This window comes from Bos grunniens, chromosome 9, assembly GCF_055505025.1.
Source record: "Bos grunniens cultivar Pamir isolate PY7600 chromosome 9, Bosgru_T2T1.0, whole genome shotgun sequence".
Lineage (NCBI taxonomy): Eukaryota > Metazoa > Chordata > Mammalia > Artiodactyla > Bovidae > Bos > Bos grunniens.
Genome location: NC_141173.1, coordinates 85,723,098 through 85,741,124, shown reverse-complemented (window position 1 = coordinate 85,741,124; position 18,027 = coordinate 85,723,098). Strand labels below are relative to the sequence as shown.

Here is an 18,027-nt window from a genome sequence, read left to right as displayed (position 1 = left end):
AGGGTCTTTTCCAATGAGTCAACTCTTCGCAGGAGGTGGCCAAAGTATTGGAGTTTCAGCTTTAGCATCATTCCTTCCAAAGAAATCCCAGGGCTGATCTCCTTCAGAATGGACTGGTTGGACCTCCTTGCAGTCCAAGGGACTCTCAAGAGTCTTCTCCAATACCACAGTTCAAAAGCATCGATTCTTCAGCACTGAGCTTTCTTCACAGTCCAACTCTCACATCCATAAATGACCACTGGAAAAACCATGGCCTTGACTAGACGGACCTTTGTTGGCAAAGTAATGTCTCTGCTTTTGAATTGCTATCTAGGTTGGTCATAACTTTCCTTCCAAGGAGTAAGCGTCTTTTAATTTCATGGCTGCAATCGCCATCTGTAGTGATTTTGGAGCCCCAAAAAATAAAGTCTGACACTGTTTTCACTGTTTCCCCATCTATTTTCCATGAAGTGATGGGACCAGATGCCATTTTCTTTGTTTTCTGAATGTTGAGCTTTAAGCCAACTTTTTCACTCTCCTCTTTCACTTTCATCAAGAGGCTTTTTAGTTCCTCTTCACTTTCTGCCATAAGGGTGGTGTCATCTGCATATCTGAGCACAGAACTACATAAACAGTTCATATAACCCTGACATAGGTGAGGTAACTCACCCAAGGCCACATGGATTTAGGTGGCAGAAAGAACTCAAATCCACGTGTAACTCTTTTCTTTCCACTGACATTTGTGTTTTCTTTTCTTTGCACTGTGTTTTATGATCTGTAATAAGTGTGGATCAGCTTAATTTTTTCACTTTGAATATATGACTCTATAAAATATGAATGAGTGTTACCCACAGACAACTCTCAACCTCTGCTGTATGTTTTTCCTGTGGATGTTAATTCCAAAATGTTTGAAAGCATTTTTAACTACAGGATGTGGATTATAACCTATTAATATTTATCATGCTCTATGTCTACTGTAACCAAGTTTACCATCAAGGGGAAAATTATGCTTAATTTTTTTCTATAACCAGATAATGCCTTAGAATTGTTTTTGAATCATGCAAAAAATAAACTCATCCTTTATTGTGAAGACATATTTATACTCATGCAATTTTTCAATAATTAGAAGCTCCCTTGGGATCCCCAAGGTGAGCAGAGAGGTGTACTGGGTAGTCCAAGTTACTCTCCTAACTGGAAGTCAATCTTCGTTTGGGAGGTGGGAATGAAAATGGGCATAGCATTTTATTTGCCCAAGATTATTTACTATTTATGAAACAAGGTGAATTTATATATAAGTAGACCCCGAACGTGGGGCTTCCCAGGTGGTGCTAGAGGTAAAGAACCCACCTGCCAATGCAGGAGGCATAAGAGACTGGAATTCAATCCCTAGGTCACGAAGATCCTCTGGAGGAGGGCATGGCAATCCACTCCAGTATTCTTGCCTGGAGAATTCCATGGATAGAGGAGCCTTGTGGGCTACAGTCCATAGGGCTGCAAAGAGTTGAACACAACTGAAGCGACTCAGCAGGCACACAGACCCCAAACATTCTACTAACACCACAGCTAAGCAGCAGAGTATCAAAATGAGTAAACCTTAAGCAACTATTAATTAAGAGTTAAAAAATATCTAAAGGCAAGATTCAAAATATAAAGCAGAAGGGCAATAAACTTCTGATGGCAGTAAGCTTAATTCCCAGCACTTTCTTGTCCTTATTCCTTATTACGTACGTCAGCTGTACGTAACTCTGTGAAGCACGCTCTGTAAATGTGTTCCAACTTCTCCCCATTGAATGATACAGTCAGAGGCCTTGCCTTATTCCTATTATTGCATTTAACAGACCTATTATTTTGATAGATTGGACTTTTTAAATACTATACTCCATGCTAGAATATAGCCTTCATCAGTTTATTCTTTTCAAGTATTGGTTGAGATTTATACTACGGTTTGTGTTTTAAAAACACCAAACACTAGATTTATATACAGATTTAGTTGCTACATGCTTTTCAAAAAACTCATTTCTCTAAATCACATACAACTGGCTGTTTTCCATACTACAAACACTATTTTGGTTTATATCAATGAGGTCTGGAGATTTTAAATCTAAGCAGAGATTTAATTTTTCATTCAAAAGTCACTTCTTTGCCAACCCTTTCCTCACACCTCTAAAATCTAGGAAATGTGCCAAGATTTTCAAAAAACATATTTACTTATTCTTTGAATGTACTTGGAGGGAGATTAAAGCATAGAAAAATAAAAGCAGATGAATAGGACTTGTGGGCTAAAAGAGATATATTTGACTCATTTTGTTGTCAGTTACAAGAAGGAAAGAGAGAAAAAGAAAGAAGGAAAGAAAACAGCCTCAAAAATTTGAGGCAATGAGTCCAGTGTTTCCTAACACTATGCCTTAGTCAATTACCTCTATCAAACTCTTCAATGAACTCCTTTGTCTTAACATGTACATAAATATTACCTGTTTTGTATTTCATGGGGGGCAATAAAGTAATTTTCTAAAAATAATATTTCTAATGCTAATATTGGGATTTTATCAAGATGAGATCTATTGGAAGTTATAGTTTGTTATATGTCCAACTGAATGATCATCAGTTCATTCAAAGTAGAGAAGATACTATGTTTTCTCCCCAAATGCCCAATTTAAAAAAAATTTGGTCACCAAATTCCTTCAGTTCAGGCATCATGGAGAATATTCACAGACATGTGGAAATGTTTGGATCTTGGTACAAAGCTGCCCACTGGGTTATATTAGTAAAAAAAAAAAAAAAAATTGACATGCACACACTGCTATACTAAAAATGTATAACCAACAAGGGTCTACTATATAGCACAGGGAACTCTGCCAAATACTATGAAAAACCTAAATGCAAAGAGAGTTTGAAAAAAGAATAGATACATGTATATGTGTAACTGAATCACTCTGCTATACACTTGAAACTAACACAATGCTGTTAATTAACTATACTCCAATATAAAAAAAGGTTATCAATTAATTAAGACAAAATAAGAAGAATCAATATGTGTAAGAGAAAATTATTTGGGGGAGGGTCAAAAATTCCAAAATGTTTGTTTTCCTCTCAGAATGTATAAAGTGATTTCAAATGGCAAATTATTATACCTTAGGGGGCACTCATGGAGGAGGAAAAAGTAATTAAAAGCCAGTGTAATAAAATTAGTTTCCATTTCAATCACCTGATATATGCAGTGTGTTTTCAGGATATGGCTAGTACTCACAAGCATACCTTTTATAAATCTAAGGACACCTGAAATCAAAGAGGTGAAATGAATTTCCTAAGACTTAAAAAGTCTCTGTGTCTTAGCTTCCTTACCTATAAAATGGAGCAGCAGCAGCAACTACCTTATTGGGTTATTATAAGAATTAAATGGAATTTGTATACCTTGCTCTGACCAGTGAAAGCACTGGGTATTTTTTCACCAAGGCCACTCAGTAGGGAGCTGGGGTTCCTTTCTCCCAATGCCCCAGCCTCTTTCTGCTTCACCACACATCCTCTGAGCATAAGGCATGGAAGACCAATAGTTCCTGTGGACATTTAGAAACTTCAAATATTTTAACAGGGTCCTAATATTTAAAGGTCAAATAGTAAATTATGAGCTGCCACTTGGAATTCTAATTACAATATAGAGTATTTCTTGCCCTGAAGCATTAGTGAGAACAAACTCCTGCTTTCAGCAGTGGTTGGGGACATTGGTGCTATGATAGTTAACTCTATAATAAGGCATCATCATTAAAGGACTCGGGCTTCCCTGATAGCTCAGGTGGTAAACAATCCATCTGCAATGCAGGAGACCCTGGTTCAATTCCTGGGTCAGGACGATCCCCTGGAGAAGGGATAGACTACCCACTAGTATTCTTGTGCTTCCCTGGTGGCTCAGCTGGTAAAGAATCCGCCTGCAATGAGGAAGACTTGGGTTCGATCCCTGGGTTGGGAAGATCCCCTGGAGATGGGAAAGGATACCCACTCCAGTATTCTGGCCTGGAGAATTCCATGGACTGTGTGGTCCATATGGTTGCAAAAAGTTGGACACGACTGAATGACTTTCATACACCATTAAAGAACTCAAATGAAAAATTATCACTCCATAGCAGAAGGTGCTACATTTTATAAAATATAATATTTAAATCATCATTTAAAGACTCTCCATGAACCAGAGATCCCCATGAAATACAGAATATAGTAAACCAAATTTACCAGTATGTATTGTGTGTGTATGTATGTATGTGTTAGTTGCTCAGTCCTATCTGACTCTTTGCAATCCTATGGACTGTAGCCCACCAAGCATCTCTGTCCATGGGATTCTCCAGGCAAGTGGGTAGCCATTCTCTTCTCCAGGTTATCTTTCAAACCCAGGGATCAAACCTGGGTGTGTCTCCTGCATTACAGGCAGATTCCTTACCACCTGAGCCAAGAGGGAAGCTCATATATGCCATGACTGTAGGGTAAATCAGATCAGAAGACCACAGAATAATATTAACAGACTCAACTACAAAAAAGGTCAAAAGAAATTCTTACGCAGTCTAAGGTAGTTAGACAAAATTACTAATATAGAATTATCAAAACTTACTAATATATAATATAGAGAGGAAGAGAAAGTAAAATGAGATGGGTGGTCTAATTTTCCTCATAATTTTACAGACAAGTGTATTTTGTGGATTTGAAAGCACACTTTGTCCCGTTTCGATGACATCAGGACAGAGAACAATGGAAGGGAAGCTACAGCTGACGACCCAGGACTAGTGACACAATTGCTATGAGGTGTGCATATGCAAACTCGGATGCCATTCCTGGTAGGACAATTGCAGAGACTCCAGCCTACACTTCCGCTAACAAACCATTTAATCACCATTTGAAGAAAGAATGAGACACTGTCTGGAAACCTTCTGCAGACAAGTAAGATCAAGATAGTACCACCATCTAAACTCGTATTAATAGAAGGGCTTGGATGAAATCCAGAGATGACAGCGGCTCTCAGACAGGCTCCGTCAGCCATCCTCCTGAGGACCAGGACACTGTGAAGACAGACCTGAGTCCAACCGTGACTCAGAAGAGTCTGCCTAGAAAAACGCTGGAGGGTGACCTCATGCTTCTTTTGCTTTACTTTTACAGCTGCGTGTGTCTGAGTGATAAAGCATAAATATCTGTGTATAAAGAAGTCTAAGATAGCTCTGCCGATAAGCTAAAAAGAAAAATCTTAATGAAAAAGCTGTATGGTGTACTAGTTGAACATTTCTTCTCTTCCAGTGGCACTTACCAGTGGCCTTACCCTCTACAGCACCTTAGACTGGCAGCCTATTTCACCCCTTCTTCCCTTGTCTCCTGACCCCTCTAACACGCCGTCTTTTAAGATAAACTTTCTCTCATCCATCTGACCCCTCCTGCTTCTTAAGGTAAGGCCCTTATAACGGAGGAGCCTGGCAGGCTACAGTCTATGGGGTCACAAGATTCAGACACAACTGAACGACTAAGCACACGTGTGGTCTCATAATAATTTAACCCTATAAAACGTAAATAAAGGTTAAGGAGCTCAGTCATGCCTGACTCTCTGCGGCCCCATGGACCACAGCCTGCTGGGCTCCTGTGTCCATGGCATTCTTCAGGCAAGAATACTGGAGCGAGTATTACTCACTCCATTTCTTCTTCCAGGGGATCGTCTCAACCCAGGGATGGAACCTGTGCCTCTTGCATCTCCTGCACTGGCAGGCAGGTTCTTAGCCACTGTGCCACCTGGGAAGCCTCACTCTTTGTGCAGGACAGGTTATCAAAGTATCTTTGCATCTTCTCTAGTAACACAGCATACACTAGCATTCATGTGATAAGTACATTCATCAGAGTTTGATTAACTTTAATTGCAAGAATAGATTTATATTTTATTAACTTTAATTGCAGGAATAGGTGATATCCTTCTCACAATCCATGTTAGAAAAATATAACCAAAGGAAAATCATAATTCCAATAGTGTGGCAATTTGGTACTTTCAGACGCCTTCACAAATTATATTTGATCTATTTCTGCAGAAGAAAACTTAAATGAGCATGTGAATTTTTATTTTATAAAATATTTGCATTTATAGTTTTATACAAAAGGAAACAGGAAACCCAGAGGATTTGAACAACAATAAACCCCACCTCAAGGTGAACTTCTGATAAAGAGAAATTTGGTTTCTTGGGTCCTGGAGTGAAAGGCACGTATGTGTGCTCAGTTGTGTCCAACTCTCTGTGACCCCATGGACTATAGCTCTCAAGACTCCTCGGCCCATGGGATTCTCCAAGCAAGAATACTGGAGTGGGTAGCCATTTCCTTCTCCAGCGGATCTTTCTGACTCAGGGACTGAACCTGGGTCTCCTGCCCTGCAGGTAGAATCTTTACAATCTGCGCTACTAGGGAAGCCCCAGTGAAAGGCATGCTATCCTTCAAACACAAAGGCCATCAAGTTCAAGTTCCTGCAAGTTCCCCGAGACCAGAAGTGCCCTGGTAGAACCAACTGACACAACTTGACTTCAGTTTCCTTATGCATGTGAGCAATTCACTTGGCTCTTCATTCAACAACATTACTGAACACCTACCACGTACCAGAAATGCACCAGAACTACATAAGGATCAGTCATAAGCAGGGAACAACTCTAGTGGGGGTGAACCAGATGTGCTCACAGCCTTGGGGTGGTCACAGTCAAAAAACAGACCATGCCGCTCAGTGACTTTCTTCTCAAGGACATGATGTTATTCACAGATACCATCTGTTTCCCAGACCTTTCACAGGGTGTGTTTAGGCAACGCTGTCCAGTGGACATGTTTACAGACCTGAGAGGAGCAAAGGGGTGAAAGGAAGTGGTTAAACAGCTACTCACCAGAAAAACCAAGACTAGATTGCAATCAGGGCTTCTGATTTACAGGTCAGGATTTAGAAAAAAGACTAAATGTATATTCTTCACTCAAAATGGCTATTTTTGCAAATGCTAGTATGTAGATTGATTAATTTCCAAAATGAAGTTGAAGTTGAATTGATGGAGCTCGGCAGATGTACAAGAATGCACACCGAATATATACAACCTATGATTGGTGTTCATTACTCAACCAAGAGACAGATGAGATTCCACAGATATCCTGTTAATGGTATGTGGATGTATTAAAGTGGAGAAAGTGGGCCAAAAAAGTGTCCATAATTATATGAAGACGCTCTGTCCTCAGAGTAACTCTAAGGTCAGGGAGGGAGGGAAGTAAGCTTTTCACTAAAATTGTTCAAGATTCCTCTTATAAATTAAGAAATCCTCAATGGGACAGCATATGACCTGCAATTAAACTAAAAGGTATTCATTTTCCGGATTCAGTTGACAGACTTTAAAGGCTGCCTTAGGCGAAGTGATTTTACTAATAACATAAACCATCTTATTTTCTATTAAATCCTCCTTACTTGGGATCACTACCGCATGCTCGTAGGGGAAACGTTTTTTTAAAAATACATTTTGCAGCTGCTCACCAACATTATTGACTTTTCTAAATAATGCTCAACAGATCAAGGAAGATTTGAAGCATGAGATTTTAGAGCTGAAAGATTATGTTTTCATACCATAATGCTGGCTCCCGCAGAACCCAGGGGCTGGTTGGAGCTTTAGTTTATGAACAAAAGCATGTCTTGAAAACTTCTGAAACTAAGTTGAAATTAAAGCCAGTCTACAAAGATGGGTCTTTTTTCTTTTTAAGATGCCACAGATCCCTGTAGGTATCTTTCTAGGACCTGACATCAGACAAAAAGCCAGGATTAGAGGATCTGGGAAAACCTCAACTGTCTATCACCAGCCCAGTGTCATGGTGGGCTTGTCACACAGTCCAGGCTCCAGTGTGTCTTAACTACACAATTTCTGAATCTGTTTAGGTCTTCCTCAGGTCCTTTTTCATTTCTAAAAATCAGAAATCTGCATATTTCTTCCTAATATTTATTCCACATCTTCCTGGTTTTAAATTTACTTTCCTCTCATCTTGTATTCAGTGTGAATAAAAACAGCTATTCATTATCATCAAAACATACCACATGATACCATATATAGAGAACCCAAAACACTATTTCAAAACTTCTTTGAATTAATGTTGGGGGCTGCTTATCATGTGCTAATTAGTGTGCTAAGCATTTACAGTAATTATTCTATTTGTTCAAAGGTCCTGGAGGCAGAAAGTGGTAAGGCTGGAATTTAAATGTTTAGGTCTCATGACCCCCAAGATGCCGCTTATTTATAGTTGAATCACATCAACCTGTGGGTGATGGAGTTTCAGGGACTCTGGGAGCCACAGCAGAATCCATGGGAGAAACTCCACAAATGACCCCACTGACCCCCTAATATATCCCAGCACTCTCCCTCCCACTCGGGGGGGCCACAATAACTGGAACAGAATTGCATGCTATTTATCACCCTCAAAAGTACTTTTTTAATCAGAAGAGAGGTGGGGAGAGAAGGGAGAAGCCACAACACACATATACATAACCATCACACAAAAGCATCCAAGCAAACATCATTAAGGATTTATTTGAATTTTGCATGCAGTGTGGGGAGCCAGGCTTTCTCCTTTCTTCTGTGTTAGCACTCTGATTTCCCATGCTAACCATAATGCTCCAGTATCGTAAACATTTATATATCATCCATTTAAATAACGCACATACTAGGTCCCATTCATTGAAATGTAAATGATCACAAAAGAGCCAAGGCGGGAATCGCAGTGAAAGCTGTAACATTTATTGAACAGAGGACATATGTTTGCAGATCACAGCGTTGCATGAGCATACATTCCAGGATTCATAACATGGTTCCAATTCAGCTTTCTCACACAGTCCCTTTTTCAAACGGTAACTGAAAGGAAAAAGGTGTCAACTGCAATTACATATACAAAACCACAGGGCAACTTTCATTTAGAATGCATCTCTGCTCTACTGCCTAGACAGACACGAGGTGCTTTTTCAGGCCTGTGCACACATTTTTGTATGATTAGAACTTTTCAAAGAACAATGCTTTCATAACCCACAGGGTATCTGAGAATACTGTCCAGTTTATCAAGCTGAGCAACAACTTCAATGAACAACAGAATTTCTAACATTTGTCTTAATCAATATTCCACTTTGCCCTCAAGATACTCAATACAGCATCTCAGTTTTTGGAATAACAAAGGAAAATTCATCTGACAAAGGGCATGGTACAGAATATATCTATAAAAGGTATTTCTCATCAACATTAAATAGCCAACTTCTTTCCTTTTGTTCTAGTGGAAGAAATTTTGGCCAAATTGTAAAAAGAAAAAAAAAAACCCACCAAGCTCTTGAAATAGTCTTTAACCTGCAATTTTCCTCTAAATATTATCTTTAAATAATAACAATAAAAAATAAAATTTAATTTCTAGGAATTTAAACAATTTAAAAGAAAATCTCCATTTTGATCAGTTAAAAAATAAGGTTGTTCATTTTTCTGAACTACTGTTCTTTTTTCTTTCCTTTTATGGAAATATCTAAAATAATGATCATGAAATACAAAATGATTATATTTTATCTCCTTAAGAGATTAATAACAGAAAACTGAAGAGGATTTTTGAATCAAAGAATCTGATAGGTAAAACATCTGATATAGGAATGTTTCATTGATTACCACTCAGACTATTAATAAGAATAAAATTAGGAAATTTAAAAGAGAAAGCCCAGCTGATTCACTTTGCTCTGCAGAACTAACTTTGTTTAATTTAATACAGCATCTATGATCTATGATGGCTTTCTTCTAAGCACAAGTTGTCAGCTGATCTACTCTAAGAATTCCCTATTACTCCGTCCTTGGTATGAATGGAGATCTGGCCATTTTTAAGGTGAAGCTCTTGCTTATGTCTTACATATGTCTCTGGATATAATCTTCTTCTCTATTTTGAAATTCAGAAATGCTATGCCTGTCTGAACATGATATTTTAACACATAATTAAATATTACATGTAAATATTAATCATTTTGTCCAAGAACTAAATTTTCTTTGACCTTTTTTTTGTTACTGCTCAGTGCTCATGCAAAGACCTTTTTATAACACCCAGACTCTTCACTGAGAACAAACCAGAAAGGCTCTTCTGTTTGCTGGCAGGTGCATCCCAGGCATAGCACATCTGGTTTCTCTTCATCTAGAAGATTTTGCTGATCCGCCATCATCTGCTTCGTGTCTTGGCTGGATTCATCTCAGAAAAGGCTATGGGGGAATGCCCACGTGCACTCCTAATTTGTAAATCACAGTCATAAAATGAAAGGAAAATGCACATTTGCCCTCACTAATTTGCAGAGCAAATTTATAAATCTAGAGCTGTTTTAAAAAGAGGTAAATTAAAGAGTTCCTTTATATGTGACTATTACCCCAGACTTGAAAAACACTGATCTTAGTCATTGGTTCATTGTTTTTAAAAATCACAGCCTTTTCATTCTATCAATAAACGCTTCTTCAACCCTACTATGAGCAGGCACTGAAATCCTGTTTTATCCTTCCTAAAAGAAAGCAAGGGTTTCCCAGGTGCCACAGTGGTAAAAAATCTGCCTGTAATGCAAGAGATGCAAGAGATGTGAGTTAAATCCCTGGGTGGGGAAGATCACCTGGAGAAAGAAATGGCAACCCACTCCATATTCTTGGCAGGGAAATCCCACGGACAGAGCAGTCTGGCGGGCTACCATCCATGGGGTTGCAGAGTCAGACAAGACTGAGCAACTCAGCACACACACAAACACACACTCCAAAGAAAGCAAAGGGCCTTATTCAGTGGGTTGAAGACAGCCACAAGGACATGTCAATTTATGCTTGAGTGGTCTAGTTAGTTTCAAGGTAATCTTTTATATAAGAGAAAAAAAAGAAGGCAAGAGAGTGAGGCACTGTGCACCTACTATGTGTCAAACACCATGAACTGTGTGGGTTTGTTGCAGAACTCTTAAGCCTCCTAAGAACTAAGGAAGGGTATTTATTCTTCCCATTTTATGGACAAGGATTAAAAAGTCTTTGATGAGTTCAGTAATTGTTCAAGATCATTTCCCGTGCTAAAGTCTCAGCTTGTCTTCTTTTTTTTTAAATTTTTATTGAGGTATCATTGATTTACAATGTTGGGTCAGTTTCATGTGTACAGTACAATGAATCAGTTATACACAGGCATATATCCAGTCTTTTTTCTAGATTCTTTTCCCATATAGGTCACTACAGAGTATTCACTAGAGTTCCCTGTGCTATATAATAAGTAGGTCCTTATCAATTATCTATTTGTATATATAACAGTTAGCTTATGTTCATAACACAATCACCACAGGAAAAAGCTATCAACATGATTCTAGAATTTGAACTCAGATCTGAGGAACTCCAAAATGAAAACTCAATGCTTACTGTTTCTGTTATTAATTTCACAACATCAAGATGCTATAAATTTCTCTAGACAGAAAAAATGCCTGAGTAACAGCTATTCTAAATTGATACAATTTCCTTTGTGAGGAAAGAACTCTTAAAATTATGCATTCACTCTGCCAAGAATATGTGAGTAAGTAAAATCTTCATTTCAAAAATTTTAGATCAAATGAAGAAAATTTTGCTATAATCCTCCCAATTCCTCAATATTATGAAGTCTGTAATTAACCTCTCTCGATGGTCTAGGAAATACAAATCAAGATAATCCTCTAGTTTTGATAATATATTTATTTATCCCTCCATTATTTCCTTCTCCTTAAAAAATTAAGGATACCATGAATATTAGATAAAAGAAAAAAACACTGTGAAAAATTACTCTTCTTAAGCATTATTATCTCCAGATACAATTCATGGTAAGATTACTTCCTTTCTCATATCTATAGTCTAACTCTTAACTCATCTTCATTTAATGCAAAGGAATTAACGGGCTTCCTTCAATACTTTTCTGCTTAAAGCTTTCTTCCTCTACTTTCAGGTAAGAAATCTTTCAACTCCATAGGCTATTTCACTGTTCTAGATTGTGCCTCTTAATTTAGATTGCTGTTGTTGTTCAGTTGCTAAGTCATGTAACTCTTTGCCACTTTGTGGACTGCAGAACACCACAGCTCCTCTGTCCTCCATTCTCTCCGAGTTTGCTCAAATTCGAGCCTATTGAGTGGATAATGCTATCTAACCATCTTACCCTCTGCTGTCCCCTTCTTCTCTCGCCTTCAGTCTTTCCCAGCATGAGGATCTTTTCCTACGAGTAGGGTCTTTTCCAGTGAGTCAGCTCTTCACACAGCTGGCCAAAGTATTGGAGCTTCAGCTTCAGCATCAGTCCTTCCAATGAATATTCAGGACTGATTTCCTTTAGGATTGACTGGTTTGATCTCCTTGCAGTCTGAGGGACTCTCAAGAGTCTTCTCCAACACCACAGTTTAAAAGCATCAATTCTTAGGCACTCAGTCATCTCTACGGTCCACATCCATACATGACTACTTATGGACTTTGACTTTATAGACTTTTGTCGGTAAAGTGATGCCTCTGCTTTTTAATAGGCTGTCTAGGTTTATCATAGCTTTTCTTCCAAGGAGCAAGCGTCTTTTAATTTCATGGCTGCACTCACCATCTGCAGTAATTTTGGAGTCCAAGAAAACAGTCTGTCACTGTTTCCATTGTTTCCCCATCTATTTGCCATGAAGTTATGGGACTGAATGCCATGATCTTCGTTTTTTGAATGTTGAGTTTCAAGCTAGCTTTTTCACTCTCCTCTTTCACCCTCATCAAGAGTCTCTTTAGTTCCTCTTCACATTCTGCCATTTTGCCAGAGTGGTATCATCTGCATAACTGAGGTTGTTGATATTTCTCCTGGCAATGTCGGTAGAGGATTATCATTTTCAAATTTTAAGAGCAAACCCAAAGAGAAGATTTAAACTTGGCAAAATAATTGAAGGTACATATTATACAAAAAGAAAATCAAACTTGAAATGACTGAAGAATTTTCTAGTTCCTGTAGATCGCATCATAATGCCCAGGGTGAAAATAATAGATTTTTCAGAAATCGGGTCCTCTCCAGCAACAATTCAATAAATGCATGAAAATGTACATCTGTGAAATAAATCTGCCACAGATGCTGCACCTGGAAATGAGGTCTAGAACAGGAAGCCATTTATTATCACAATAAATCATATCTATAAATCTATAGAGATCCCCACTCCATGAAAAGAAAGAAAACCTAGTTTGGAAATTTTAAAGACTCTAGTTCACTTAAAAAAAATAATGATGAAAGATTGGTTGGAATATAACTCTTACAGAGCTGCAAGCTACAGCACGTTGTTTAAAAGACAATGGATACATACTTTCAGAGCTTAATTTCCTTGCACTTGTACTTAAGAATGAGACTGAATTTACCCAGTCTAAATTAATCTTTAGAAGTGGCTAAACTATGTAAACCTGATATTTTTAAAGTGATTAAAATGGCCCTTGGAGACCTTAACTGCCTACCCATTCCAGTATGCACCAGGAAAAAATGAAGGTAAATTTCTTTTTTTTTCTGAGAGTTTCCTACTCTTGAGTATTATGTGATGTAAACTTTTATCTCTTATGTATATCTAAGCAGTCCAGAGAAGATTTTGGAATACAGTTCTGCCTAGCTGTTCTCAGAAGCTGTTTGACCGTGGGGCTGGCTGTGTTTCTAGATCTTTTTGATTGTCTCCTTTCAACTAAGTTTTTGGTCTTCTCAACATGGTTGCATTTTCTAAGCAGAAAAGAAAACTGCCAACATCCAAAGGCAAGAACATCAGGAAGCAGAAAAAATTCAAGATTCATCTTCATTTCCTCCTCTCACCTCCTTCTACTCTCCTTTTAGTCTCTTGTTATAAAGGGCTCTTAATATCCACTCCCACTGCTCACCCCCCGCCAAAGGCCTGAAATCAGAATCTGGGGAGGCAGTCTGGGACATAGCAGCGTCCAGGGCTGAGGAAAACCAGCCATCAAGCCACACAGCTGGCCCTTGCTTAACGTACGTCAGAGTAAGACACTCTTACAGGTCCCAACACTCAAGTTCAGTCAGATGAAATTTAAAAACAGAAGTTAGAAAAAAGTTTCTTCCTTTGCTTTTCTTTCTTTATAAGTATATCTTATAAGGAACATAAATCTGTCACCTTTATCATTGTACTTATATGTGAAATAACTATATTAAAGCACCTAAAGTAAGAGCTCCTTCACCAAACTATTCTATATAGAATTATGCAAAATATCTCAACCTATGAAAACACAATCTTATATGAAGCAGAAAAAAAATGTTTAAATACAAAATTAAAATGACTGTTTTCAAGTTAAAGGCTAATTTAGAAATGATATAATATCTAGCTATTGCCAGAAACTTTTTTGTCTTGTATTACACACTTAAAATTAGTCAGATTAACCAAAAGCTTAGCCAGTCTCATTTGTTTTCATCAAGAATGTATAGTGTGGAGGGCAGAACCCTCAAACACGCAGAAGACTGTTTCTAACAATGGTATGTTTTTTAAAAAATGAATTCAGTACTTCTTTATATGTGATATTTCACTGCCTTTTGTCTAGCTATTATGAATGTGTTACCCAGTGTACTAAGTTGATAATTCCAGAATTTTTCCAAGCAAAAAGTTAGGCTGATGAGTATTTCCAGGGTCATCATCCATTTCCCTTTTTGAAAGAAGGTTCTAAATATGCCCTTTTCCAGTCTTCAGGCACCTTATCAGTCCTCCACGAGTTTTCAAAAATGATATCTAGCGGTTCTGTGATGACTTCGGCCAATTCATTAAGAACTCTAGGATGCCAGCCATTGGGACCTGTGGATTTGAACATATCGGGGTTATTTAAGTTCTCCTTTACCCATTCTTCCCCTAGTCCATCACGGATTTCTGCTCCATTTTTTAAGTCATATTTGTCCTTTTCTGGTTACCATATGGACTTTTGAAAACTAACTTTAAGACTGTTGTTTATCAATCAATTTTCTCTTTGAAGCTAATAATAAGAAAATGTATTTTATTCTTCTCAAGCCTTTATCTGTTTTTTTAAAAAGGTCTACTTCTCTTTCCTTTAATGTTTCTCATGAGAATAGGAAAGTAAAACAAAATTAAATAAAAATATATCTTGTAATAGTTTGCCTTCCTAAATCACATCACTCAACTCTACACTTTGGTAGCCTTAGTCATAGAATATCAGTCAACATACCGCAGAATATTTGAAATATTTGAAACGCTACCTAGCTCGTGCTCAGGAGGTATGTATCTATCCAGCTTGTCTGTGTAAAGGCTAATTCAAAATGCACCTTCCTAAATAAAAGATTCACAATCATCTTTAATCATAATCATTTGTGTGCACAAACAGTAACTTTTTCACACAGGCTTTTAAGCATATTTGTGCACAAGCTGGAAAGAGATGAATAAGGATTTCCTACAAAGCAGTAACCTAGCAGAATTCATCTGCTATTGTGTGGTCGTCTGCACCAGTGTTCTGGGATTGATATTACACTAATTATCGCCAAGCTCTGATTGGTGCTGACACTTTTAACCCCTTCGTGGTCACCATGATTCCTCCACAAATGAAAAGCGCAACAGATTCCAGTTTCCTGTCCATCTGTCACCGTTGTGTCCTGGGCCAAGAGTCCCTTGACAGATCAGAATGGACAAAGGAGAAGGAAAAAAAAGAGTGTAAAGGAAGAATGAGGATGCCTGGGTCTCTCCCTTGATTTTTGATACGACAGGCAGACTGTGCTGCTTGTATTGAACCATTTACTTGTTTTCTGGTGTGTTTGTTTTTATTGTTGCTTAACTGAAAATGCTTTTGGAAAAGGCTGAATCACTTATGCTCGCTTTCATTTTTGTTTTGCTAGTCTACAACTCTCCAGTGTTACCCCCAGTTTTATCTCTTGCAGAAAAATTGTATTGCAGGCATTATCGAAAGACTTTAAAAAATGATTCTGCACATTTCTCTAGGGTACAATAATTTGTTTTAGCACAGGCTATGTTCACCCCTGCTCAAACAGCCACCTGCTGATAGCAATATGTTAACTAATGTGTCACTATTAATTACTTTGGGCAAAATCATCCAACAATTGCATCTAAATGGACAGAAAGTATTACTAGCCATGCTCAGAAAGTTTCTTTCCCCAGAGAATCAGGCTGTTTTGAGATCTTTTTGTCCCTGTAATACCAAGTAATAATATCTTAGTACTCACTAATATATTCAAATAGTCACTCAGATAAACCCATCTCCAAGCCAATCCATTCTTCTATGAAAATTAAGCTCCTATTATAAACTATGTAAAAGCAACGTTCGATCTAACTTGACAAGCTAAGTATTTTGGTGTTTTTTCTTTTGAGGGGAGAAGTGAGGGAAATTTAGCTTAACATGAAGGCAAAACTGTTTCATTTTTAATGCTCTAATAAATGAATAAATGAAAAAGAGCTGCAACAAAAATGTATTTGCTTTAGAGTGTGAGTTAACTTGCTATTTCTACCTGAAAAACCAGAAGGAGCCTCTGATTACAGCATTAGGGCAACTAAGAGCCGACTCATTAGAAAAGACTCTGATAGGAAAGATTGAAGGCAGGAGGAGAAGGGGATGACAGAGGACGAGATGGTTGGATGGCATCACCAACTCAATGGACATGAGTTTGAGCAAGCTCTGGGAGATAGTGAAGGACAGGGAAGGCTGGAGTGCTGCAGTCCGTGGGGTCGGAAAGAGTCGGACACTACTGAGCGACTGGACAACTGAACAGCAAAAGACCTCAGGAAGACTACAGCTGAATTTTGACAAAGTCACCAAGGAAGGCGACACCATCCTGAGAAGACTCTTGTTAAAACAAAAGATTCTCAGGTGTTGCACCGTGCCTGATACAGCTCTGCCTGGAGTCAGCAAGATACCCCTGCCAACCATTAAAGGTCACTGTGTTAAAGATCATCGTCTTCCAGGAACCTATGGAAAGAAAGAAAACGCCTTGGCCAGGCTGTCATCTAGTAAACGCAGGCACCCTCCACATTAAACTCAGCTAAAGATGTGGGCCACGAAGTCATCCACAAATACAGCATCAAGCTAACAGCCCCAACTGAAACCTCTTGCATCTTAGGTTCAGCAAAAACAAATTGCATTGATTAAACAAGCCCAGCCTTGCCATTTGCTAGTTTTCATTCTTTGGGGGAAAGGGTGGGAGGCAGACAAACAGGATTTCCGCAGTTGGGTCATGGAGAGTTTCAAGATGTGAGAGCAGTCTCAGAGAACAGTAATTAGCGGAGCACATGTTGCTTCATGATCACAGGAGACATTAGTAATTTCCCTGCTAGGAAGGCTCCTTGGCGCTCTGGCACCTGGCATGCACCGTGACATCCTAGATCCTGCTCCTTATAGATCCCACTCTTCAAGCAGAAGAGAAATGAACACGTTTACAACTCTGATCAGCATTAAGGAGATAACTGCTAAAAAACGTCTTATGGGCAAACAAGCGATGTCAGTCCAGTCTCACTTCACAGAGCTGCTCCTATCAGCTCACATTTTTCCATTTCATTTTCCCCCTAAATTGTCCAGCATATTCCTACAGAGAGGAAAAAAAAGAAAAAAAAGCCCTTTCTTCATTCCTCCAAGGAACAAAAATCTGTTTTATATAAGTTTGGGCTCTCCAGGTGACACTAGTGGGAAAGAATCCGCCTGCCAATGCAGGAGACACAAGAGACGCGTATTCATCCCTAGGTCAGGAAGATCCCCTGGAAGGGGAAATGGCAACCCTCTCTAGTATTCTTGCCTGGGAAATCCCATGGACAGAGGAGCCTGCCAGGTTATAGTCCATGGGGTCACAAAGAGTCATACATGACTGAGAACACACACATACACACACCTTATAAGCATTTACAGCCTTCTTTGGATATAGGACTAGGTTGACTTAGAAAAAAAAAATCATGAAAAAAATTGCCTCAAATCTGGTCCTTTCTCAAAACTCACAAAATTCCATCTCTGGACCAATAAATGAGTGAGTGAGTGAGTGAAAGTTGCTCAGTTGTGTCTAACCCTTTGCGACCCCATGGACTATACAGTCCATGGAATTCTCCAAGCC

General features: G+C 38.5%; 1 protein-coding gene across 2 annotated transcripts in view; it reads right to left on the bottom strand.

Moving 5' to 3' along the window:
* Positions 1–8,713: 8,713 nt before the first annotated feature.
* The window catches only part of SAMD5 (sterile alpha motif domain containing 5), a 72,089-nt gene continuing 62,775 nt past the window's right edge, over positions 8,714–18,027 (bottom strand). For both annotated transcript variants that reach the window (XM_086318222.1, XM_086318221.1), the window contains one exon: positions 8,714–14,767. Coding sequence is in view for 1 of the 2 variants with exons in the window: in XM_086318221.1 (XP_086174347.1) it covers positions 14,705–14,767 (63 nt within the window). In the remaining variant the exon portion in view is untranslated. The remainder of the gene's footprint in view (positions 14,768–18,027) is intronic.